Source organism: Sciurus carolinensis, chromosome 7 (assembly GCF_902686445.1).
Source record: "Sciurus carolinensis chromosome 7, mSciCar1.2, whole genome shotgun sequence".
NCBI classification, from domain to species: domain Eukaryota; kingdom Metazoa; phylum Chordata; class Mammalia; order Rodentia; family Sciuridae; genus Sciurus; species Sciurus carolinensis.
In genome coordinates this window covers 124,758,805-124,785,689 of record NC_062219.1, presented here as the reverse complement: position 1 = coordinate 124,785,689, position 26,885 = coordinate 124,758,805, and the positions used below count along the sequence as shown (strand labels likewise).

Below are 26,885 nucleotides of genomic sequence, written 5' to 3'. Positions count from 1 at the left end.
TACCACAAAGGGAACTGGATACATCAACAATCACAGTAGCAGATTTTGAACAAATCTTTCTTGACAACTGATACTTAAAGACAAAAAAATCACTAAAGATCTAAAATATTTGAATATAATTCTAATAATGATGTGGCATATTTGCATAAAAAGATGTATCTAATGGGCATATATAGAACCCTGAACTTAATAGTGGAAATACAGTCTTTTTGAGTCTCGTGGAACATTTAGGGAAGAAAATGATCAATGCCTAGATGTAGAAGCAAAACAGTCAAAGTAAAACATTACATGCTCCATATTGTCTAATTTCCCCCCACTTTTTTCTATCATGTATTACATTTTTAAGCTTCTAGCCTGTCTTTTTCTCCAGTCATTACCCAGTAGAATTTCTATGCTTAGTGTTGGGAATGTTGACTCTCCTAAATAGCAGCTGCTGCTGAAAGGAGTATCAGAAGGAAATGAGGAGTGATGTTCTCTCCTCCTGCATGTTCTGATAAGGTATCCAGCCAAAGGTATTAACAGAGCATCACAGTTCTGGGTAGAGAGTTGTGTGGCAATTTGTTAACTATAATCCACTCAATTCTGTTTCCCATTATCTTAAAACTGTTCTTGCAAATGTTAATTTGTAACAAAAGATTATTTACAGATTCCTCAATTCCACACACCAATTTTGGTCTATAGAATCAGGTAAAATTTTTCATCTAAAATGTCTGCTTCATTAAACAACTTTCTTGTTTGATAATAATTGCTCTTGTCATAATATTTGAATAAACATATTTTCTAACAATGTAAATGCTTGCAAAACTTCTTGCTTAGAGCTTTGGAAAGTATCATATAAAGTCATGACTGACAGGTCTCTTTTTAAAAATAAAACAATGTCTATATGATTTTCATCTTGTCAATAATGTAGATAATTCTCTGACCATAATGTAATAAAATTAAAAGTCAAAGATGATTTAAAAGCTTACACACTTATAAAACTTTAAAAATTTCTATATTATTCATGGACCAAAGAATCTTAATGAAAATTTCAAAATATTAAATTGAAAGACAATGAAACTTTACCAAGTTTAATGTAGATAAAATGGTTGCATTATTTACTTATTACTACATAGTAACAAATTACCCCCAATTTTAGCATCTATGTCAAGAAAAATTTAAGTATTATCTCACAGTTTCTGTGGGTCATGAATCAGAAAGCAACTTAGCTAGGTGGTCTTCGTTCTGGTTCTGCCAGAAGGCTGCAGTCAACATACCAGTTTGATCTGAAGTGATCTGAAGCTAGACCTTCCAATTTCAAGTTCACATGCTATCACTGCTATTAGTATTCCATGTGTCAGGAGTAAGTCACTAACTCCAACTAAAACTCAAGGAAGGCAGAACTAAGCTCTATACTTTGTTGTTTGTTTGTTTTGGTGCTGAAGCTTGAACCCAGGGCCTTGCACATGCTAAGTGCAGGCTCTTCCACTCGCCTATGTCCTCAGCCCCTCTATCTCTTTGTTTTTTGTTTGTTGTTGTTTTGCACAACTTTTACACATTTATTTCAATTAACTGAGTACAAAGATGAACAAAATGACAAAAATTATTTAGGGGGCAGAGGAAAAGGGAAAATTATTCAGAAAAGGAAAATTTGGTACATGGATCTCTCAATTTACACAGTATTCATCTAATATTGATACAAAAATTAAAATACAGCTACATTGATAGAATGGGAAATTGGAAAATATATTAGTGAAGAAGTAAAAGTCGTAGGAGTGAAGTATGAGGGAGAAAAGAAAGAATATAAAATTCTTATCCTCCAGCTCCTCTCCCTCTTGAGTACAGGTGGAAGGAATACCAAAGGAGGAAGAAAGAGAATCAAAGAATTTTGTGGACATAGCTTTAAGTCCACCACAGCATTACTTAGATAGGAATTCAGTCTTAGATGCACATGTTGGAGAAAAAAGGAATCGTGAAATTAAACTGTGTCTAGCTCAGTAAGTTAAAAAGAATAGAATAAGCCTAAAAAAAGGTGAGGAAGGGACAGATGAACAAAAACAAGTGAAATAGAAATAAAGGAAATGATCCAAACATTCAACAACAATGAAAGCTTGTTTTTTGAAAAGATTACTAACATAGCAAATCTCTAGCAAAACTGACAGAGATAAAGTAAAAAGACACAAAAAACCAGTACTAGAAATAAAAAAAAAAAAAAAACAGGACTAAACTACACTGTTAAGAAACTTATATTAATGACTTTGAACCTAAAGACTTAACAGACAACTTCATATAAAATATAACATATCCAAACTCACTCCTGATGACATTGAAAACCCGAACAGATCTATAATCATTCATTAAGTAAAATTAGAAATAAAACATTTAAGACCTCCTTCCCTGAACCCAACCCCCAACAAAAATAAACACCAGGTCCATGTACGTCCATTTGTAAGCAAGTTTTATGAAAACTTTGGGGAAAAAAAGATAACTTCTGCCTGAAATGAAGTATTACAGAAAACTCAGGAAATACTTACCAAATCGTTTTATGAACCTAATATAAGTGATGCTAAAATTATGTAGAGAAAAGAAACCTTTAGGCTTATTTTAGTTATGAATATAAAAATTCTAAATAAAATTAATAAATAGAATCAAGCAGAAAATAATTAAATGATTGTTGTCCCAGGAATGAAAATTGATTTAACATACTCATTAATGCCATTCATTAATAAAGGGAAAAAATGATCATTTGAACAGAAAGGCATTTGATATAACTCAATATTCATTCTTAATGAAAATGTTTAAATTAAACTTTCTTACACTATAAAGAATATATTATAAAATTATATATCAAACATCAAATTGAACATACTTAATAATTCCAACTAAAAAACAGAAGCATCCCCTTAAAAACCAAGATGAGGATGACATCATGACTTCTGTTCAACCTTGCATTGAAGGTCCTAGGTAATTAAACAAAAGAAAGAGAAATAAGAGGTATAAATGTTGAGATGAAGGAACAAGTTTATCACAACTTTTGTCATCATTTCATCATTCAATCTTCTTTTATTCAGAAGGGTTCCTGACTCCATCAGGAAGATTCTTCAAGAACTGTCTGTCTCTCAAGTTCATGAACTAGATTGGGGACCAGCCCAACACTTCTACAAACCAAGCATGCTCTCCAGACTGGCTTTCTACTCCATTCTCTTCATCACACCCCAGAGAAGATCACCTGAATAATCACATCTTATGTTTATTCTCATACCCTTTAAATATAATGTAAACACAAGCCAGGCTTTAAGAGACCTTCTTTGCCCATTCTCCTAAAATAAAAAAAAAAAAAAAAAATGTATAGCACAAGCAGTCTCCTTAGTTCCACAAACACTCAATCCAAAAGTTAATTTGTTGTCATGGCCACTACTCAAAAGGAGTTACTAAGGAGAGTTTAATGGAGGAACAATTTAAAAAGACGCATGTTCCAAGTCAAGGAACAGTGAAGCATTCCTGGGTGGGCAGGTGCATTTACTGATCCCAGCTCTGAATGGGTGAAGTAGGAACAGCACTGGAACTTGGAGAGACCTGTGGTTCCAACAGGAGCTGTGGCCTACGGTAGGGGAGAGTGGCATTAGCCAATTCCTGGCAAAGGACAGGGAGGGGAACAAACACCAGCTTCTCTGCTCCTACCCTTGGATCTCCTGCAGGTACCATGCATTAGCTAAGCCCAAGTAGAAGACAGAGGGCAACAGACTCTGTTAATACATTCCACAGAGATCATCCTTGCCGGGGACAGAGCAGGGTGGACAGGGCACCTGGTGTGGCAAATGCACCATATCTGACACGGGCCACAGGCCCTCCACCTAGGGTTCCAATTATTAGCATTCCTTTTCTGCTAAACTTTTTGAATGTTACAATTGTTCTTTCCACTTCATCTTCCATCTTCTCCAAAGCCATCACTTCCCTGCTGTCACCTCCATGACTTCTCAGCAGCACTAGACACAGTTGACCACACCCTCCTTTAAACATATTCTGTTGGGTGTCACTCCCTTACTATTGGCCTCTTTCTACTCAACTGGTGATGTTTCTGTTCCTTCTACCAGCTTTTCTGCCTGGCAAATCGACATATTGAAGCCCAGGGATCAGTATGGACCCATTCTGGTTATGATCTTCACGCTCACCCCATGATTTTAAGTGGCACCTGTCTATCTACCCTCCCAATTAAGTTGCTCCAGCCCTGACCTCTTACAGTCAATTAACTGCTTGACTTCTCCACTTAGATGTCCAGAGGATTATCTCAAATGTAACATAAGCAAAACAGAACTGTAGACTTTTATCACCACTGTTCCTAAACATACTTAACTTCCATCTGTCTCCCTCTCCAAAACCTTGGTCCATATTTTTCCTGATCGCTTCCAAGCAAGTTCTCTTGACCTTACCCTACAACCATATTCCAAACATGTTCACCTCTCCATTTCTTCTATCACTCAAGTCAAAAACCACCATCTTACAAAAGCTTCATCTTTAGATTCCCTAAGTCCTCTCTCCCTTCAAATTTACTGATTTCTTCAAATAGATTTTTCCTTGCCCACTGCACCTATTTTATAACATGCTATAAATCTGGTATTAATTTTGCTTACTTTTGTTTTCTGTCACTCCCTTCTAGAATGCAAGCTTCTTGAGGAAAGGGATGTGCCCCAAGTGCCAAGAACAGTGCCTGGCACATAATAGGTACACACTACTTGCTATATGAATTGAATTGTTAAGTCTCTGTTTATGCTTTGGTTGCTTCCCACTGCACTAAGAAATAAAATCCAAACTCTTCAGCATGGTTCCCAAGGCCCTGTGATTCATCTCTGCCTATCTGTGCACCTCCATCTCTTGCTTTCTCTGCTCTTCCATAACCAAACTTCAGACACAGTCCTTCTGTACTCCACTTGTCCCTGCCTTAGGACATCAGCACTCCTGGTGTCATCAACTTCCTTCCTTCTCACCACTCAAGACAGCTTTGAGGCCATCTTCTTAGAGAACCCCTTTCTAATCACCCATTACAAAATAATCTGCCACAGTGCCATTTGTCATGGTGCTACTGTTTTTTTGCTTTAACTTGTTGCCTATTTCCGTCCATTTGAACGTAAGCTCCATGAGTGCAGATCTTTGTTGCCCTTATCACTGTTATAACCTAGAAATGTTCTGGCAAATCATAGGTACTCTAAATGAATTCAGGAGATATATGAAGGCTGGGGATAATTTGAGAGAACAGAAAAAAAAAAAAAAAAAAAAAAAGGAAAGAGGGAAAAATCATCACGAAATAATTCAATACAATTTCCCAAGACCAAAAGGCTATGAACTTCCAGAACAAAGGGGCTCATTGAGTTACACAGCACAAGGAGGGGGGGAACCATACAAAGGCACATCAAGAAATCTAAGGACACAGATAAAACCCCAAACCTTCCAGCAAACAGCATGTCACACTCAAAGGATCAAGAACCAGGGTCCACAAGAATTCTCAACAGCAATGATGGAAGCCAGAAGGCAGTGGAGCCATCTTTTGAAATCCCAAAGTAAAATTATTTCCACTCAAGAATCCTATACTCAGCAAAACTCTTAAATGTAAAAGTGGGATAAGGATATTTCCAGATATTCAATTTAAAAAAATTAACTTCCAGGCACCTTTTTTTAGGAAGTTACTAATGATGTTTCACCAAAATGAAGTAAATTAGGAGTGAAGACAAAAGACAAAGAAATGGAGCCAACCCAGGATCTTCAGTATGATGTTGAAGAGAGATGCAGGAAGTTGTGCACAGATGAGGGAGCAACGGCTGCAGGTTCAAAGTCAGGAGGCTTCAGAAGAGAGGTATCAGAAAAAATTTTAAGAGCATCTTGAGATCTTTGGCAACTGGGGAAAGAGTTCGGGGTTAGATTAGTAATAAGGTCATAGGAAATAAAGCAGAAGTGGTGGGGAGAACAGGTATTGACTCCAGAGGAGACAAGACTTGTGCAGGAACGCAGGTGTAAATATCCTTTACACAGACATAATAATGGACAGATTGGTTACTTATTCAATGTTAGGACCACACTGAAGGGCTGGGGATGGGCGGGAAAGTGTGTGTACTGAGGGGCAGAGAGAGCAGAGAACTAAATCTTTCTTCCTCACAGTAGGCATCAGGGGATAAGTTCCCAAACGCACGTTATTAAGGAAAAAAATAAAAATAAACACCATTAGTCTGCTTAAAAGGATGAACTGGGTTTCTTGAGAGAGGAATGAAGCAGGGGATTGCTCTCTTTGGAAGCACTGCAGAAATAGTTGATTATTTATGTAGGCATAGTTCATAAAAATTAAACTATGCACATTAAAAAATTAAAATGGAAAATGTGAGTCCCCAAAATGGGAGTACAGAAAGGAAATATGCTCTTTGCCATGAGTGTCATTTCAGAGGTAGTTTTGTAGAATCCTTACTTTTCTGTCATTAAGATGGCAATTTCAAAAATTCAGAACAGACAAGTGGCTAAAAACCAAATGTATTAGGAGGCAAGACTGGCTATAGATGGCAATTTCTCTGGGGCATCAAATATTTTCCAAGAAAGGATATGGGTGTACCAGCTGCTGCCACCCTTCTCAAAGTGGGTCACCTGCTGCTAGACCTAGTTCAAGGAACTACAGGAGAGGAAGAACAAGGTGGAGCCATGGTCTGTGTCTATGGAAGGCTCCTCTTTGGGGATTTACAGAAAGAATAGCATGAGAAGATAGAAAGCAGTCAGAGTTCTAGGATACCAGTATCAATGGAAGCTCTTTGGAGCTAGAATGAGTCTGGTGACATCTGTATCATAATAAATATATACGTATCTCCAGGTTCTTCATTCAACAAATCTTTATTGAGCACCTACTCCGTGCCCAGCACTGCACTTGATGCCTTGGAGAATTTAAGAGAAGTATTAAGGGATGATAACCACCCTCCAGGAGCTTACAAAACTAGATGCAGAAATAAGATGTACATGTAACTCAGGCAGCATGTGATACATACAAAGTGGGCTACTCTGGGACAATGTGGTGGCTAAGAGACCACTGAGAACCAGAGTGGTAGGGAGCAATCAACCTCCAGAGGTGGGGAGTCAATCCTTGGATAAGCAGGGGATTGGTGAAATGCTTGGACTGGTAAGGACAAAAACTGGGTCACTTTGGCTAGAGCAGGAAGCTTTTGTTAAACTGAGGGCACTAAGGGCATCTGGACCAAGGGCTGGATCCACAGGTAGTGAGACGAAACCTCAATCTCTCCTCTGACACGAGAACTAGAAGGTTTGATGTGGACTCTTCTGTTCTCCTTCCCTCCCCATTCCTTGTCCTAGAGAGTTGAGCCTGGACTCTAATATCCTTGGAAAAACTGAGAAGTCCCCACGGCAGGGGAGATTTTGCTCTCTTGGGCACCTGCCCTAGTGTTTTTAGATACATGGATCAAGAACAAATGTTCTGGATTCTTTTCAAAACTCCCCTCACAAGGACCAATCCACACAGTTGATTTATTGTGATCACAGTTATTACCCCAAAGTCACATATATCTAGATCCTTTCCACAAGGTCACAGATGGCTCTAGGGAGTTCCACCGATCAGCTATGGAAACCTCATATGCCCAGCCCTGATTTTAGAGGAGCATGGACTTTGTCCTGAACCTTCCAGGAGAACATAATTCCTATCAGCACTCCAGGCAGCCAACCTAAATGGCCTGGGAAGTCTCTGTGTATTTTCAGTTTATTTCTAGCATTTTCATGTATGTTTAAATCTGAGCTAAGGTGGGAGTAGGCTTGTTTAAACTGCCAGGGAAGGTGAGCAGCTGAGTGAATTTTGGCAAGGGAAGCCTACAGGGATTTGAGGGCAACGAAATGGTCTCAGGGGTAAATGATGGTCCTCCTCAAGACTAGAGGGCATAGGATGCCATATAGGTTCCAGAAAATCCTGTCTTGGCCCCTTATTCAACAAAGAGCACAAAGATACAGCAATGGGTAGTCAAAAAGAAGAAAGGGAGCCCTCAAGGACTTCAGAGTCATAAGGTCCCACAGTAAACCAGCAAGAGGCAGAAGAGCCTGATGAGGGCATGACAGACAGAGCTACAGCACTGAGTGAGGTCTCATGGGCCGCCATGATGGGGAGGTGCATGGTAGTGGGCATGGGGTTCCTCCTCTCCCCTGCTCCAGGTGCTCTGGCCAGGCACCTCACCCTATCAGAGTCCTGGGATCCCAGAGAAGTGACGCATCCATGGGTGTGGGGCTGAGAACAGGTGTCAGGCTCAGGGTCTCAGCAGGAGGCGTGTTCCTGGCCACTTGAGCCACAAGAAGGGGACCAGGCGCCCAGTGAAGGTGGCAGAGAAGGTGTAGATGAGTTCCTGTGACTCTGCATTGGTGAAAGTCACGGTGCCCCCTTCATAATCCAGGGCAATGCCCACTCTCCGGGGCCGCAGTGCTGGGAAGAGCTCGGCCTCAGGGCTGGTGTTGGCCCAGATGCTTGAGGAAGAGAGGCGCAGTGCCCACACCCCATCCTCTGGCCGCAGAGAGAGGTCTCCCTTCCTCTTCACAGAGTCTCTGGCCACCCCCACCATGCAGCTTTCCAGAACTTCCTCCTCTTCTTCCTCCTCCTCCTCTTCTTCATCCCCCAGTGATTCTTCATCTTCATCTGTTTCCCAATCATATCCATCCCCATAGCCAGCCTCCTCTTCCTCCTCTTCCTCTTCCCCCTCTTCCTCCTCATCTCCCTCCTCTTCATCCTCCGACCAGCCCTCCCTCTCTATCTCCACTTCCCAGTACACCTTGCCCCAGGTGAAACCCTTACTGCCTAGCACTCCTGGCTCGCAGTCAAACTGCTGGGGGTGCTGGTAGACACTCTGGTACAGGCTGGTGTAGGTCACACATTTCCAGTCCTCTGACAGCTGCAGGTACCCACTGGCTGATTGTGGATCCAGGGTGACACTAACTGTGGGGACAAGGGAAGAAGTAACAGTGTAAGTGGCAAGCTTAAAGGGGCTACCACACTGCATAATCCAAGGGTTCCTGATAGTGTCCCTGGAAGGGCTGCCACACTACATAATCCAAGGGCTACTATTTACATTTTGGTCTATGTGAGCAGTGTCCCTTCAAAGTATGCAGTGCACAACCTGTTAGCAGGGCTGAGAGGGAGCACAGTATTGGCCTGGGCAAGGATGACCCCTGACCTTGGGGTGCCATTGCTATTTGCTCCAAATACAGGACCACGTGATCAGGCAGATAAGAAAAAACTCAGCCACAGGGAAAGGACTGGTGGTAATACCTGTGAGGACAGAGTAACATGGGACAGAGAAGTGTGCCAACATCAAGCAGAGGCCCTAAGGCAGACTAAACAGTAGAAGATTGGCCAGAAAATGCAAGGAGGGTGGGGTTTCAAGAATACTGCTGGGAAAGTCCCTCTGTTGCAAAAATAAGGGCTGCCTGGGCCAACAGGCGGCAGCCAAAATTTCTGTAGGGAGAGTTTCCTTTAACTGAGGTCAATCTGGGAAAACCCTTTGTATACTCACCAGTCTTATATTCCAAGTCTCTCAGCAGCTTTCCTGGGGAGGAAAAAAAAAAAGAGAGTATGACCTTCAAGCCCAGGTATGAGTCCACTTCTTACTTGGGTAGTACTAATTTTGTGATAATGGCTCCATCCCTGAGGCCCTAAGAAGAAAAGTAAATCCAGAGACCCTCACAAGAGTGAGGTTGGAGATTATGACAGCAAGAAGCCAGGGCCCTCTCTCTATGTGGTGGCCCCTCCTGACTCCTGCCCGGGCGTTCTCCCCAACCCTTACCTTGGAATTGCCTCAGGCCGCGCTGCAGAGAGAGGAGTTTATCTGAGAATTCTCCAGTCTTTCTTTTAACCACGTGAGTGATGGGTTTCCCAATCCAGAATTTCTTCCGTGGATACCTGAGAAGATAACAAGCATGACAACCTGTGACTTGGCTCTTCTTGCTTTTCTCTCAATATTAAAGACAATTATGAAGGGGGCAGGAAAGGTCATATTATCACCAATCAAGAGACACAAAAACAGAGGCCCAAAGATACTAGTTGAGCCGGGACTTAAGACCATCAGCAGATTTCTGTCTAAACCAGGTTTCTACAAGGACAGTGATTACAAGGAGCTGGGATTACAGAGACATGCTCAGGGGAAAGCAGTCTTTAGTCCTCTAGGTCGTGCCCTTGTTTCCCAGAAGACCATCAGGGTGATCAATCCCCATTGGTTCACACGGACCAGGACAAAGAAGGGAGAGGACACAGGTACAGGTGAATGAGGTACACTACAGAAAGAAAAATCTTACCTATTCACAAAGTCTCTGGTATCCTGGAAGGGAAGAAAGCACAAGCACCAATGTGAATCAAATAAGACTGCATTCACAAGTACCCAGTCTGTATTAGAGGTGGGGACACTTCAGTGAACAAAACCAGTACTGGTCCCTTTCTTTTGGAACTGATATTGTAGGGGGACATTGAATAAAACAAGAACAAACAAAATAATCACAATGACAGAAGCAACCCAGGTTGGTGGATGGCAGGGCTAACCTCTCCAAGGAACACATGAGTTAGGGTGTGAAGAACAAGGAAGTATTAGACACATGACGACTGGTAAGAAGAAATGGGAAGGGGCTTGGAAAAGGAGACAGGCCAGATCATGCAGGGTTGGATATGGGTGGTAGAAGTTTGAATTTCTTCAATGTACAATGGAAAGGGGTTCAAGCAAAAGAATGACGTATATGATGTGCTTTACATGTAGCTGAGACTGCACAGTGTCCTTTAGGACCCATTGCCTTGTTTTCATTTTAACACAGAACCCCTCGAGTTATAGATGGGCATATAGTTACCCAGAAAACTATATTTCCCAGATTTCCTACAACCAAGTCTGGTCACGTGACTAAGTTCCAGCCAATGGGATGTGAAAGAAGCAATGACTATGATTTCTGGGTTATATCCTTTAAATAAAAGAAAATTTCTTTCAGTTTCTCCTTTCTTCCTGACTAAATTTCGACAGGGTGGTGGTGAACCCAACTTTGACCACATGGCTAAGGACAATATCACTAGAAGTTGGTGCAAGAACCAGATGGAAGAAATCCAGCTCCCTGGATGACCTCATGGACACCTCTAGACCCTCACCTCTCAACTATTAAGAGACAGAAATAAACTTGTTTTATTTGACCTACTGTATAGCAACTGGCCAAAACCCTAGGCATCCAATCACTTAGCTGCCCTGAGTAGAATGCAGTAAGGGTGGCAGTATGATATGGGATGGTCAAGTTGGGAGGTGCTACTGTAGACCAGAAAGGGAGGAAGATGGCCTGAACTAGGGAAGTGGTAGTGGAGACAGAAGGTGCACATTCCAGGAATGTTCTGGAGATAGACTCGAGTGGATAAACTAAGCAAGGAAAACTGAGGACAGGTCATGGCTTGAACAAGAGGGACAGGGTGAGTAGAGGGAGGATCCTTATGAATGCTGCTTTTGTGAGTTTAAAGTCTCTATAGTACTTTGTATTAATTGATTTTTACCTTCCTTTCAGTCATTCCACACATCTTTATTAAGTGCTTCCTACATATCAGGCACTGATCTAGAAGCTTAGGAGATAGTAATAAAACGGAAAGAGACACAAATCCCTACCTGTGTAGAGCTGACATCCTAGCAGGGGGAGCAGACAAGAAGTAACAAATATCATATTATGTTAGTAAGTAATAGATGATTTGGAGAAAAGAGAGTCAAGTGAAGGGGAATGGAGAGGGAATAGGATGGTTTCCTTAAGAACACTTGGTTATTTTCAGAGAATACTTGCAAGGGTCTTCATGAGTGTAGACAGTAGCCAAGCACGGGAGAAGCAGAGGGGCAAACTTGCTATGCAAGATCCACTGTGGGCCAGAAAGGGAGGACGCCAGTGTTCCTCTGGGGCTCCACTACCCTGACCCTTTACTATCTTCTTGATGCTCCCAGTCCAGAGGACTCTTTTCCTTTCCATTCCTTTATCAAAGGTCTCTGTTTCATATGCTTTATCCTGCTACTGCTCCCTCTCACCTCTGCTTCTCTACAAGACTCTGGACCCTACTTTAGGTCTCTTTCTTGCTGTCCATAAACAGTCAAATAATCTCTGGGAAAATACTAATGATAATTAAGGAATTAGTATCCAGTTTCCCTGCAGCAAAATCAAACCTGAACACAGAAAAATCCCACCAGTGCCAATATTTCATGTACTGGTTTTAAGCAGACATCCCTTTCTCTTGGTCCCCTACCCCATCCCAAGGAGAACTTCAGGAAGCTCTGAGTCATTGAAGGCAGTGCCTCTGCCTTGAGGTAACTCCTGGGATGGATCAGGTTTCAGCTCTACTAGTGCCCTCAGCCCTGGGTCTCTCCCTACAACATGGGAAACTGAATGGTGTGGCTAGGGGAAAAAAGGATGTGCATCCCTGAAGGGGAAGAAGAGGAGGGGCAAGGGAGAGGCAGTAAGTGACCCAAAGAGCCTGAAAAAAGAAATCTGAGGGAACAGAAAGACATCTGGAGGAAAGGAGGGGGCCAGACACACATTTAGACAAAATGAGAGAAATGAACAAGAGCAGAGAACCTGGAAGTCAGAACAACAGGATTGAATTCAACCCTATTCCAGACCTGCCCCATATTCTGGAATAAATCCCTTCTAGATACTGGACCTCAGTGATTTTGCCAGTAGGGTCTGAATTAGAAGAGCAAAGTCCTTGCTGGTCCTCTTTTGTATGTCCAAATTCACAGCAGGGAAAGGCAGGCAGAGGTCATCTTTTTATGCTGTCTGGGCTGGCACACACTGGGGGAACTTGCTTCGGCACTGGGCTACACCATTATCCTAGAGATCCTGGGTGGTTCCATTGCTGACAGACAGGCCCAGTCACCCTAAACCATGCAAGAGTGGGGAGATCACCAGATGGATCCTTTCCTGGCTCACATAAAGCTGCCACCAAACAAGTATCTACCAGTAACTTGTCACATGGAGGGCTCATGGGGGTAGTGATGAGGATGATGATGATGATATTAATAACTTGGCTTCCACTTCTATAGTAGTTTTTAATTATTTCAATACTCTTTGTAGATTACTTCTTAAAGTGACACCATGTCAGTTATCACTTTATGCTCACGCAACCCTTGGAATAAGAGGGGAGGGTAAGATTACTATCTCCACGTTTCAGATGAGATGCAATTTTCAAGAAAACTGAGGCACCATAAGAAAGTGATTTTCCCAAGGTCCTATGTGGTAGGTAGTAGCAGGCAGGGACACACCCTCAGTTGCCCAGCTCCCTACCCTTAGAGGTCACTCACCTGCATGAGTTCTGCCGCTGGCTGCCGTGCCTTGCCCTCCAGCTCAGAGATGACCAGAGCCAGCCGGGCAAGCTCCCCAACGCCCCGGGTCTTGAACTTTTCCCTGCCCTCCGTAAGCAACTGCTCCAGGGTGGCCAGTTGGTCCAGCAGATGCTGCTCCCGCTTCTTCAGGAACTGGTGGCCCTGCTTGAACTCTGCAACAATGTATTGCCTCTGCTCCTGTAGCTTCTTCTGCAGGAAAAGAAAGGGAAAAGGTTGACACCTCCATCTTGGGGTGAAGAACACCTCTGGGACTCAGCATCAGAGGTGTACCCGCTAGCTTTTCCCCACATTACTCCCACTTGTGAATTCTACAACCCTTGAGGTGAGAGAAGCTATCAAGTGCTTCTGATCTACCCTTGTCTTCTCAAAGACCTGACTAGTAAATTAATCCAGTTCACTCTACTACCACAACCACAACTGACTCCACCATCTGTTCCAGGGTGCCCTCTCATGAGCTGAACACTGTTCCTACCCAGACAAAATCTCTAAGTGTTGCTATGCTTGATTAATGTCATCAAGTCTGCTCGGTCCTTCCTTCAGAATCCCAATAGAACATATAAGAGGTCTACAAGCACCCTCTTCCTGCCATGCAGGACTGTATCCTGTTTCCTCAGTGAAAATAGAATGTTTGCTCAGGGATCATGTCCTTTCCTGCTGAGGTCAGGCTGGGGTCTGGTTGGAGTCTTCCGTCCCCCTGTTGGCAGGTGTCGGGCTATAGATATCCATGCATATTGGGCCTGCAGATAGTCCTTGGACCCGGGCTATCTTTAGCTTTACTCTCTCCGTCTCCCTGGGTCCAGCCACTTGCTACTGGTCCTGGCTCCAACATTCTTCCACTGTCTACTTTCCCAGTATATATATCTCCCCAGAAAATTGGAACCATCTTATCAGGTTTTCCCCTCCTGACCCAACCTCTAATGTGCTGTTTCCTATCCACTAGACACCCACTGGCCTGGGCCTCCCTGGACAGCTTCAGTCTTCATCACCCCTTCCCTCTCAGCTCCTACCCTGCAGCCAGCTCCCTCCTCCCAAGCCATCTGGCTGCCTTTCACTCTCAGGGAATCATGTCTTTCCCCTGTTCTTTGAAAAGGAGAATGAAGCTAGGTCTTCCTTAGTCCCCTGGCAGAAGGCCACAATGCCAACATGTGCCTTGTAGCTAAGGTGAGAGTCATGGGAGGGAAGGGACAACCCTGGCTGGCATCCAGACAAACTCCTCATCTGTGAGACGAGAAGCAAGTCCAAAGCCTGAAGCACACAGCTGGCTCATATGGATGGAGCTTGGGCTAAAGCCCAGGCCTGCCCCTGCCAGCACAATGCCCATCCTCCTGAGCTACTCCCAGAAACACCCCTCTCAATGCCATCAACTCTGTTGGCCCCACCCAGCCCCACACAGATGACTACCTCATGGCTTCCTAAAGGCCCACTTACCAATGCAGCCAGAATATCAGCTTCTCCCTTCGCCTGAAAGCCCTGAATCTTGTCTCTGTCTCTCCTGAGGGTACTCAAGTGGTTCAGAATTTTTTCCTATGGAGAGACAAGCAGAGGAGACAGATGGGTGCTCTGGGCTAGGTCAGTAAGAACCCACCAGAGGAGTTTTAGCCAGGCCTTGCCTCTGGAGGTAGGTACAGTGGAGCATCTCAAGGAAGACAGAGGGTACTTCCTGGGTGAGGAAGGCTTACCCTGTGGGGCTGAGCGGCCTTCTCTACCAGGACAGCTGTGTGAGGCCGGTGTTCCCGTGACTCCCGGCACATCACACACAGCAGCTTCCCATCATCCTCACAATAGTAGTGCAGCTTCTCCTGGTGTCGCTCACATAACTTTGTGTCCTGCTGCTCCCGGGCCACCTCACCGGGCTGCCTGCCCTTGTCCACTTTCAGTCGCTCAATGTTCTCCACCAGGCTAGCCAATTGCCACACAGGTCGGATGTTTTCCTTCTTAAAAGGCTTCTTGCAGAGTGGGCAGACGGGGCGTCCACCAGAGATGGGCCGGACGTCTGTGGTACAGCTGCGGCAGAAGACGTGGCCACAGTCAATGGTCACAGGGTCCCGCAGGTAATCAAGGCAGATAGAGCATGTCACCTCCTCCTCCAGGCTTCGTAGAGGGGCTGATGTGGCCATAGTGCCCTTTGTGGAGTCTCAGTTCACTGGTAGGGTTTCTTCTCCTTGGAAAACAGATAGGAGTCAAGGGTGGGCAGAACAAAGGGGCAGGGGTGGTTCCTTGCAAAGGGCTTATGACTCCAGCACTCAATTAACATCATCAGCTCCTACACGACCTACTCAATGCCACAGCAAAAGGGACCTTACTATCAATCTAGTCCAACTACCTCATTTTATACATGAGAAAACTGAGGTCCAGAGAGAGTAGCCTGATAGAGTGAAGAGCAGGGCTGCTGCTAGCCTACATCTTGCTACTGGGAAAATAGTACTGCCTTCAGACATATTCTTTTCGTCTGTTAGGAAGGTGCTCTGATGCATCAACTATAATAGAACAATCAACCACTATCTGCTGGAAAACAGATATAATGAACATAAATCTACAATGTCTACCATGTGCATAGTACTTCCTAGGTAATGCAGTGCACAGGCTGCACATTCATCCATGAGGTCCTAACCAAGTGAAAAGACTCTTCTTTGCACCTCTAAGTTTCAGAAGGATTAAGAACACTGAGGTTCTTTACCAAACTCAAGAGGCATCAGGGAGCATCAAGAGTCTGGGTCCTGCTAGGCATGGTGGTGCATACCTATAATCCCAACAACTTTAAAGGCTGAGGGAAGATGGCAAGTTTGAGGCCAGCCTGAGTGACGGAGCAAGACCCTGTCTCCAAATAAAAAATAAAAAGACTTGGAAATAAGAAAGCAGTATTAAGAGAAAAATTTTTTGCATTGAGTGCCTACATGGAAAGAAATAGAGATCCCAAATAAATAAGCTTATGCTCCACCTCAAGTCCTTAGAAAAAAAATAAACTAACCCCCAAATCAGTAAAAGATAGGAAATTTAAAAATCAGAGCTTTAATTAAAGAAATTGGGAACACAAAACAATACACAGGCTCAATGCAACAAAGAGTTGGTTCTTTGAACAAATAAGTAATACGATTGATAAACTCCTAGCCAAACTAACTAAAAGAAAGAGAGGACCCAAAGCAACAAAATCAGAGATGAAAAAGGAGATATCGCCACAGAAACTTCTGAAATCCAGAGGATCACTGGAAACTATTTTGCAAATGTAGACTCCAATAAACTACAAAATCTAGAAGACAGTGACAAATTTCTAGATACAAATGCTCTGCCCAAATTGCATCAGGAAGATATAGAATATATATAAACAGACCAATATCAAGTAATAAAATTGAAACAGCAATTAAAAGCCTACGAACAAAGAAAAGTCCAGGACCAGATGGATCTCAGTCATCTGAGTTTTACCGTACCTTTAAGAAGAACACCAGTCTCTCAATTTATTCCTTGAAATTGAAAGGGAAGGAAAACTCCTAAAAACAATCTATGAAGTCAATATAACCTCTGTAACAAAACCAGATAAAGACATATCTAGGAAAGAAAACTAAAGACCAATCTCACTGATGAACACAGATGCAAGAGTTCTTAATATTAGCAAAGAGCATTCAAAAACATATTAAGAAGATAATACACCATGACCAAGTGGGCTTCATCCCAGGGGTGCAAGGCTGGTTCAACATATACTAATCAATAAATATAATTAAAAACAAGAATCATATGATCGTCTCAATAGAAGCAAAAAAGGTCTTTGATAAAATACAGCAACCATTCATTTTAAAAACTCTGAAGAAACTACAGACAGAAGGAACTTAACATTACAAAGGCAAACTCAAAGCCAACATCATACTGAATGGGGAGAAACTGAAAGATATGCCTCTAAAATCAATAACAAGACAAGGATGTTCACTCTCACCACTTCTAGTGAATATAGTTCTCAAACTCCAGCCAGAGCAATCAGGCAAGAGAAGGAAATTAAAGGGATACAAACAGGAAAAGAGGAAATGAAACTATCACGGTTTGCTGCTGACATACCATATCTAGAAGACCCAAAAAATTCTACCAGGAGACTCCTAGAGCTGACAAATGAATTTAGCAAAGTTGCAGGACACAAGATCAACCCTCATAAATCAATAGCTTTTCTATATTCCAACAGCAATTTAGCTGAGAAAGAAATTTGGAAAATTATCTCCTTCATGATATCCTCAAATTAATAAAATACCTGGGAAATAATCTAATCAAAGAAGCGAAAGACCTCTATAACGAAAACTATACAACACTGAAGAAAGAAACTGAAGACTTCAGAAGAAGAAAAGACCACCCGCCCCCATGTTCCTGGATAAGCAGAATAAATATTGTCAAAATGGCCATACTATTAAGAGTAATGTATGGATTCAATGCAATCCTCATCAAAATACCAATGATATTCTTCACGAAAAAAGTCCTAAAATTCATTTGGAAGAATAATAGACCCAAAATAGACAAAGCAATTCAGAATAAACAAAATGATACAGGAGGGGCCGTAATACCCAATCTCAAATTATATTACGGAGCTAGAGTAGCAAAAACTTCATGGTATTGGCATCAAAGAAGACAGGAAGACCAATGGAACAGAAGACACAGAAACAACCCACATATTTACAGTCATCTGATATTTGACAAAGGTGCCAAAAACATATGTTGGAGAAAAGACAGCCTTCTTAAATTGTGTTGGGCAAACTGGATATTGACATGTAGAAGAATGAAATTAGAACCCTATCTTTTACCCTGCACAAGAGTCAAATCAAGGGCTGGGGAGATAGCTCAGCTGGTAGAGTGCTTGCCTTGCACAAGGCCCTGGGTTCAATCTCCAGCACCACAAAAAATAAAAAAAAATAATAAAAAAAAGAGTCAAATCAAAATGGATCAAAGACTTAGGAATTAAACCAGAAACCTTGCAACTGCTCTAAGAAAATATAGGGTAGACCATATACATGCAGGTACTGATTTCCTCAACAAGACTCCTAAAGCTCAAGAAATAAAACCAAGTGGGATGTCATCAGTTTAAAAAGCTTCTGCATAGCAAAGGAAATGATTAATAGAATAAAGAGAGAGCCTATGGAATGGGGAAAAAAACCTCTGCCAGCTACTCCTCTGACAGTGGATCAATATTCAGAATAAAGAATTCAAAAAATCCAATGCCAAAAAAATTGATAAACAGGTAAAAGAACTAAACAGAAATTTCTCAAAAGAAGAAACACAAATGGATGAAAACTTGTCAACATCTCTAGCAACTAGGGAAATGGAAATGCAAATAAAAACTACACTAAGAATCCATCGCCCTCATCAGAAGAGCAATTATCAAGAAAACAAATAATAAACACTGGCAAAGATGTGGGTAAAAAGTACACTAAAACGTTGTTGGTGGGACTGCAAATTAGAAAAATCACTGTGGAAAGCAGTGTAGAGATTCCTCAAAAAACTAGAATGGAACCACCACATGACCCAGTTGCTGTCCTCCTTGACATTTATCCAAAAGAACTAAAATCAGAATACTATGTTGATACAGCCACCTCAATGTTTATAGCAGCATAATTGACAATAGCCAAATTATGGAATCAACCCAGATGCCTGTCAATGGATGAATGAATCGAAACAAAGTGGTATATATACACAACAGAGTTTTACTCAGCCATAAAGAAGAATGATAACGGAATTTGCCCGTAAATGGATGGAAATGGTCATGCTAAGTAAAATAAGACTTGGAAAACCAAGGGTTGAATGTTTTCTCTCACATGTGGAAACTAAAACAAAACAAGGGAAAGAAAGGAGTTGGGGAGGGAATCGGATAACAAAGATATGGAGAAGATAAGTGAAGTAAGAAACAGGAGAATGAGAAGGATGAAGAAAGGAAGAGGCAGGGAAAAATGTAGCACAAATCTAACAGAATCATGTCATATACATATATATATGTGACAAAGGAAATTTCTCCTTTATGTATATGTAGAAAGTACCAACCAAAAATACATAAAGGAGTAAAGGAAGATCAGTAGGGACAAAGGGATAAAGAGAGAGGGAGGAATGGAGATTGAAATAAAATTCCTTGTATGCATAATTTTGTCAAAAGGAACACAAATATAATATTTAATTATATTCTTTTTAAAAATTATATTTTTTACAGACTGCATTTTGATTCATTGTACACAAATGGGGTACAGCCTTTCATTTCTATGGTTGTACTCAATGTAGATTCATACCATTTGTGTAATCATACATGTACATTGTCTGCCTCACTCCACATTTTTCATACCCCCCTCCCTCTCGCTTCCTTCTACATAATCTAAAGTTCCTCCATTCTTCTCTCACTCTCCACCCCCATTATATATCATCATCCACTTATCAGGGAAAACATTCGACCTTTAGTTTTTAGGCATTGGCTTATTTCACTTAGCATGATATTATCCAATTCCATCCATTTATTTGCAAATGCCATAATATTATTCTTCTTTATGGCTGAACAATATTCCATCATATATACATACCACAGTTTCTTTATCCATTCATCTGTTGAAGGATATCTAGGTTGGTTCCACAATCTAGCTATTATGAATTGAGCAGCTATAAACATTGATGTGACTGCGTTACTGTAATATGCTAATTTAAAGTCCTTTGGGTATACACCAAGGCATGGGATAACTGGGTCAAAAGGTGGGTCCATTCCAAGTTTCTGAGGATTCTCCACAATGCTTTCCAGAGTGCCAATTTGCAACTCCGCCAGCAATATAAAAGTGTGCCTTTTCCCCCATATCCACACCAATACCTATTATATTATAATATAAAATATTTTATTATTGTAATAAAAAATGTACCTAGAAAAAAAAAAAAAGAGGTTTGGATAGATAGCTCACATATAGCTCACTGGTAGAGTTCCCCTGGGTTCAATGCCCACTACCAAAAAAAAAAAAGAAAGAAAAAAAAAATGAGTAAAAAGTCTGAGTGCTAATGTCTCCCTATGGGTGTGTTTCCCCAGGCTATTCTGTGGTTTGGCCTTGGTTCAGTCCCCTGAGGAAGCTGGGCTCTAAACAGTCTGTCAGCAGAGCATAACCTGGCCATACTGGATTCATTCTCAACTGTGACTCTCCTGGTGAAGCAAGCCTGGTTGCTCTGCTGCTTACAAGTGTGGCTGTCTGAGCTGACTCACCAGGGAATCTGGTATAGAATGAACCCTCAGGTAGCTGTGGCTGCTCTATGCTACTGAGAGATGGTCCTTCAAGGAACACAGAAATTCGGCCTAGAAAGGATTCTGTTCCTGTTAACCTATGCAGTCCTGACCCAGTTCTTGTCTGAGGTGACAAGGTTCAGCACATTTCCCAATAGCTACTTTCCGCCTCTGACTCTGACATCATAGAAGTCATCTAAGTACTCTGGGCCTCAGTTTATCCACCCATAAAATGGGGAGAGGAATGCTTATACCTCCAAGGGTTTTAAAACCTCTGTGGTATGATACAACTGAAAAAAGACTGGGTATGCTTATTTCCTCAGAAGTTAAACCAAGGGATTGGACCAGGTGACCTCTAGCATTTTACCAGACTTACTACCATTCTAGGTTGACTTCATTCTCAGTTAAATGAAACACAGAATATGAAAAAACTGTGTTCAAAGAACTAAGCATAAGCCTGGTACACAAAAGGAAATCTAGGAAAGAACCCAGACCCCTGGTTCCCAAAACCAGTGAGTATTCAAACCACAAAGAGAGTTGAAACTGAATGCAGCAGCCAGAGTGTAAATGAGCAGAACCAGTCAGGGTGCCACAGGTGCTCCAGAGTTACAGGAAACAAGGTCCTACCAGTGTGGGGCAGGAGCAGGAGAGTAGCTCTGCTGTAGAACCGTGGATGGCAACTAGGGACAGTTGCTGGCAAGCCAGCCAACAGGAGACAAAGGTAAGCAAGTGGAATGCATCAACTGGAACCACAGGCAAATCAATACTATTATTGATATGTACAACAAAAGTCTATCACAACAGAGTTTAATGGCCTTTGTCAACAGTGACATTAATGACATACAAATAAGGCCCTGATTCTATAAGGCCAAAGAAAAAACAAAACAGGATTAGAACACAGTTATAATGACTGTAATACATAAAAAGTGCTTTGTAAAGTAAAGTACTATACAAATGTAAGGGATGATTATACTGCTGATAATAAATCCCAACTGGAAGCAATCATGGATAGATATGTGTAACTTTAAGAGATGTAATGAGTATGAAAAAACATGCATGTTCACAGCTCAAATGAAGGGATCAAGGAATTTAACTGGTCAATAAAGGTATCATCAAGTCCCTCTAGGATATTAGTAAGGTTGGTAGAAATGCTAGGAGTTGCCTGGTCCAATCCCCTGGTCTTACTTTTGAGGAAATAAGCCTGCCAGGCACTCTTCCAGTTGGAACACACCACAAAGAGTTTGGAAAAAAGAAAAGGCAGTGGTATGGGTAATTCCTGTGGGCTCTGGAGCCTTTTCTGATGCTACTTTGCTGAATGGACTGGAAATTTTAAAGCTGACGTTTTTTTTGATGGTTGTTGTTGGGGAACAGAAAGTGTTATCTTTGGGGATGAAAATTTATTTTGCAATTTTACGACAAGACAAGAAGAACTATTAAGAGCTTAGCTACAGTTCCCCTCCACATAAAATATGGCACTGTCACCACCAGGAGCCAACCTTAACTGGGCTCTATCTGGGTCACTTTGGTAGATCTTCAAACCTCTTGAAATTGTATAACAATCATTGTGCTAGATAAATAAAATTGCCTAGGGATTATAGAAGAACATTAATAAGTACAGGAAGGATAACAGAATTAGACACCATTTGGGGCTTAGAGTGTAGCCTAGTGCTAAGAGCATGTGTAGCATGCATGAGCATGGGTTCAGTTCCTAGCACAAAAAAGAAAAGAAAGTTAAGAACAGGAAAAGAAAGAGCATCTGCCATTATAAATAACACAAGTATCATCAATAGGTGTTAAAACTATAGGCAAAAGGTTTGTGGGGACAGGATAGACCCCATGGCGCCAAAGTACACTGAGTAGGTTATTACTTAATGTGCTCCTCCACCCCCAGTACTGGGGATTAACCCAGGGGCACCATACCACTGAGTTACATTACCAGCCCTGTTCATTTTTTATATTTTTGAGACAGGGTCTTACTATATTGCTGAGACTGGCCTCAAATTTATGATCCTCCTGTCTCAGTCTCCCTGAGTTGCTGGGATTACAGGTGTGGCCCACCACACCTGGTGCTAATGTATTTTAATAAGGGAGAAATCTAGTGGTCTTCCAAACCAAGTAACCAAACACAGCATCACTAACAGATGGGGCAAACTGGCATAAGCTTCCTAATGAAGCACCATATGATTGTACAGCATCACCTATAATGATTTCTTGTCAAAAATGTTCAACATGGATGAATCTAATCAATATTTTAGATCTGACTTCCAGTTTATAGAAAATATGAGGGATAAAGGAACACTGTAGTATGTCACTGCAGAAAAAATGCTGATAGAGAAGTTAAACTACACCAAGAGTAAACAGTCAGATAAACCCAGAATGTGGGACATTCCATAAGACAACTGGCCTGATCTATTAAGAAGTCAATGTCATAGAAGAAAAATAAAAACTAAAAGCAAAAAACAAAACATGACTGGATTCTGTTTTTTGTTTGTTTGTTTTGGTAGTTTTTTAAGCTATAAAAATTAGGGGGGACTAATTTGAAAATAATTTGGGAAATTATTTCCTTAATGGCATTTATTGAGATTATGAACAGGAATATCTATATTTTATGGCAATGGATTCTGCATTATTCAGAGTGGCATGACTGAAACTTAATTTGAGCCAGGTGCAGTGACACATATCTGAAATCCAGCAGCCTACATTACAAAAAGCAAGCAACCAACATACAAACATAAAAAACCCTTAATCTGAAATGATTCAACAAAACAAAGTAAAAAGAATAATATTCTGGGGATAGGGTCTATAGTTTTCTATCATATTATTTTTTTGGCAAAGGGGATTGAACCTAGGAGCACTCTACCACTAAGTCACACCCCCAGCCCTTTTTATTTTGAGACAGGGTCTCACTAAGTTGCTTAGGGCCTCATTAAATCTGGGACTGACCTTGAACTTGCAATCCTCCTGGCCTCAGACTCCCAAGCTGCTATAGGTGTGAGTCACCACACCCAGCCTCTATCTCAAACTAACAAAAATGTTTAAATCACTGCAATAGAGATCAGAGTACCTGAAATTTTGCAGAAGCTCAACACACGTGCTGAACAAATGAATGGACGCAGTGGAATTGACAATGTTAATTGTATAGAACATCCCCTCCCCCCACCTCGAGTCTGCTCTAACTAGACAAATGAAACAGATCCACTCTCTGTTTTCAATCCTGTTACAGTTTGGATCTGGAATGTCCCCAAAGGCTTGGTCCCCAGCTGGTGGCGCTATGGGGAGGTGGAAGAAACTGTAGGGAGGTAGGACCTAATTGAAAGGAGTGGGCCTTTGAGGATGTGCCCCTGGAGACTATATCCTGTCCGCCAACCCTCCCTCTCCCTCCTTCTCTCTACTATCATGAGGTGAGCAGGTCTGATCCACCATACTCCCTTCCACCATGATGTACTGCTTCTCAAGCCCAGAAAAAAATGAAGCCAGCTAAACTGTTATGGTTTAGATATGAGTGTTTTCCAAAAGCTCATGAGTGAGACAATGCAAGAAAATTTTGTAAGTGAAATAACTGGGTTATGAATTGTAACCTAATCTGCTGACAGAGACTACTAACTAGGAGGTAACTACAGGTGGGCAGGGTGTGGCTGGAAGAGGTGGGTCGTTGGGGTCATGACTTTGGTGTATATATTTTGTCCCTCGAGAGTGGAGTTTCTCGGTTTCCTGATTATGTTGTCCTGAGCTGCATTTTTCCACCACAATCATCAGCCATGATGTTCTGTCTTACCTCAGGCACAGAACAATGGAGTTTGCCATCTATGGACTGAGTCTATTGGCATCAGCTGCCACCAGTATTCTGCTCCCCTGTCACACACCATTTTACAACCCATATTGTCAGTCTGCGAACATCCAGTCTGCGAACATCCTAGCCAGCCTTTGGTCCCCTCATTAGTCTACGAATATTCTCAGCAGTCATTGGTCCTTTGTTATTAGCCCGCGAAATTCAACTACTTAAGAATGGCTCCACTGCCATTCTTTCTCTCTCTCTCTCCTCTTCACTCTCACTCGCTCACTCTTGCTCTTTCTCTCTCTCCTCACTCTCGCTCGTTCTCACTTGTTCTCACTCTCTCTCCTCCTCACTCTTGCTCGCTTTCACTCTTTCTCACTCTCTCTTACCCTTTAGGGCAGACACTCTGCCTGTTCACGTAATAAAATACCTTACGTGAGTTCCCATGTCCAGAGTGGTTTCTGAGTGCTTTCAGAGATCTGGAAACTGTGAGTCCCAACTAAACTTTTTCTCCTTTAAAATTTTTCTTGTCAAGTCTTTTGATCACAGAGGCAAATAAGCTGACTAAAACAGCAACCATGGACAGAAACCTCTGAAACTGAGCAAAAAATAAACAAACAAACAAAAAGCCTTTCCTTCTCTATGTTTATTTTCTCAGGTATTTTGTCACAGTGCTGTGAAGCTGACCAACACAAACTCACTGCTTGGTTGTACAGACTCCATCTGCACAAATACTGAAAGACTGTGTACTGCCAAATACATACAAATAAGATTCCCATGTTTGAATAATCCAGTTCAAGTTTGGGCTCTGGAACCAAGTAACCAGATGACAATAACTTCTTGGCAATGGTATCTGCCATTTATACATCTGAATGATATTTCTTGCTTAGGAACCTCTTCTGAGGAAACTGAGGCTCAATGGGTTTAGCAACCTGCCCAAGAACACAGAGCTAGGAAGCAGTGTTTGTTGTCAATGCCTCAGAGCAGTTCATCACACTCTCTCCAACCCAAGCACACTGTAAAATGGGGTCTAATGCCAGCTCCTTTGTTAGGATGCTCTGATGAGGTCATCTACATGGAAGGCTTTGTGAGCTGAGTAGTGCTGACAGAAGAAAAGGGGCACATATTCTGCTGATACTGACCGAAAGCACCCTAGCCATCGCTATCACATACTTTACATAAGGCATTCCTATTGTACAGCAGTTTTTCCTTATCAGTAATGGAAGGAGGATCTCAATATTTCACACCCAGTTCTGTTAGATCTATCTGACAGATTAGGGTATAACTGTCCCCTCCAAAAACTCTTCCCTCACCTATCACATTCCTCTGTAGTTTTGTCCTTTTTATCATTTGTGCCTTCAGCACATTCTCTCTGATCATCTCCACAGATTTCCACAATAAGGGGCAAAAAACTTTATTCTCCTTTTTACACTTTAGCTTTTAGGTAGACAGAAACCATAAAAAAGGGTGTGTGGGGGGGTAACAAACAACTCAGAGCTAATGTGGTCCACCCACATTCCCCATTCCCTTTACTCAAAAAACAATTCTAAATCCCAAGGAAGTCACTTCATGAATTACCTTGTACCTGAGGTCACACATCACTTCAGTGGGACTGTTCTTGTGTTCCTTTGATAAGCCACAAGCCAGATGCAATTCTGTCAAATGAAGAAGATGCTTCAAAGACTAAGGCCTGCAGCGTCCTGGCACCCTCCCCATGGGCAGAACTGAGGATACTCCCTACCTTTGGCTGAGTTCCCCTTTCCCTACAATCCACTTCTGTCCGACAAGTAGATATCTAATCTACATATGTCAACAGACTGGCAGGAAGTGACACTAATTCCTTGCCAGGAATTGCAGCATGTGGATACTGTGAGCTAAAACCTAACTGAGGAAAGCATCACTGTGAACGTCCACACCTTGAGGGCAGATACTGGCACTTCTTGCCTCCACCTGTGCCTGGGCTTTGTTCCAAAGGGAAAGGGTCAGAACTGTAGCCTTCTCAACAGCAGCCAACTTCTGCTCCTGCAAATGTTAAACACCCACTCCACACTCTATGGCTTCTTCTACCCTATGTTCAGCATATTCCCCCAGCTCCTGCTGCTTTGGGTTACTAGATGCCACAGAGAAGTACCCTAGAAGACACTGAATCCCAGATGTGGACTCTGAGGCTGAAGGACCTGGGTTTGCACTCTGGTTTCCAGACTAGAGGTTCAGGACCTCCAAAAAAGAGTTCTTTCTTCCTGTCATCCTAACAACTTAGGGTTCCATGCCCTGTGGGAATCATTTAAGGGCTTTTAGGGCCCCAGATTAAGGTTCATTTCTTTTTTTCTTTTTTTTTTTTGTGGTGCTGGGGATCAAACCCAGGGCCTTATGCTCGAGAGGCAAGCACTCTACCAACTGTGCTATATCCCCAGCCCAAGGTTCATTTCTTAATGCAAAGTAAGTAAATTCTCCTAGAAGCAAGCTTTCAAAAGACACCTCTAGCAAATCAGGAAAGAATAGAATTTAGGGCAAAAACTTTGCTGCCTACAGGCATATTAAAAAAAAAAAAGAATTTGGAGCAAAAAACAAG

General features: G+C 42.0%; 1 protein-coding gene across 2 annotated transcripts in view; it reads right to left on the bottom strand.

Annotated features, from left to right (window-relative positions):
* Positions 1-5,266: 5,266 nt before the first annotated feature.
* The window catches only part of LOC124989072 (tripartite motif-containing protein 26), a 28,871-nt gene continuing 7,252 nt past the window's right edge, over positions 5,267-26,885 (bottom strand). Inside the window, exons 2-9 of one of the 2 annotated variants that reach the window (XM_047559002.1) lie at positions 25,892-25,968; positions 15,011-15,492; positions 14,760-14,855; positions 13,290-13,520; positions 10,288-10,310; positions 9,780-9,895; positions 9,510-9,542; positions 5,267-8,932 (exon numbers count right to left, since the gene is read on the bottom strand). In XM_047559002.1, coding sequence (XP_047414958.1) covers positions 8,253-8,932; positions 9,510-9,542; positions 9,780-9,895; positions 10,288-10,310; positions 13,290-13,520; positions 14,760-14,855; positions 15,011-15,448 — 1,617 coding nt within the window. In that variant the 5' untranslated portion in view covers positions 15,449-15,492; positions 25,892-25,968 and the 3' untranslated portion in view covers positions 5,267-8,252. The remainder of the gene's footprint in view (positions 8,933-9,509; positions 9,543-9,779; positions 9,896-10,287; positions 10,311-13,289; positions 13,521-14,759; positions 14,856-15,010; positions 15,493-25,891; positions 25,969-26,885) is intronic. The other variant, XM_047559001.1, reaches the window with a different exon arrangement.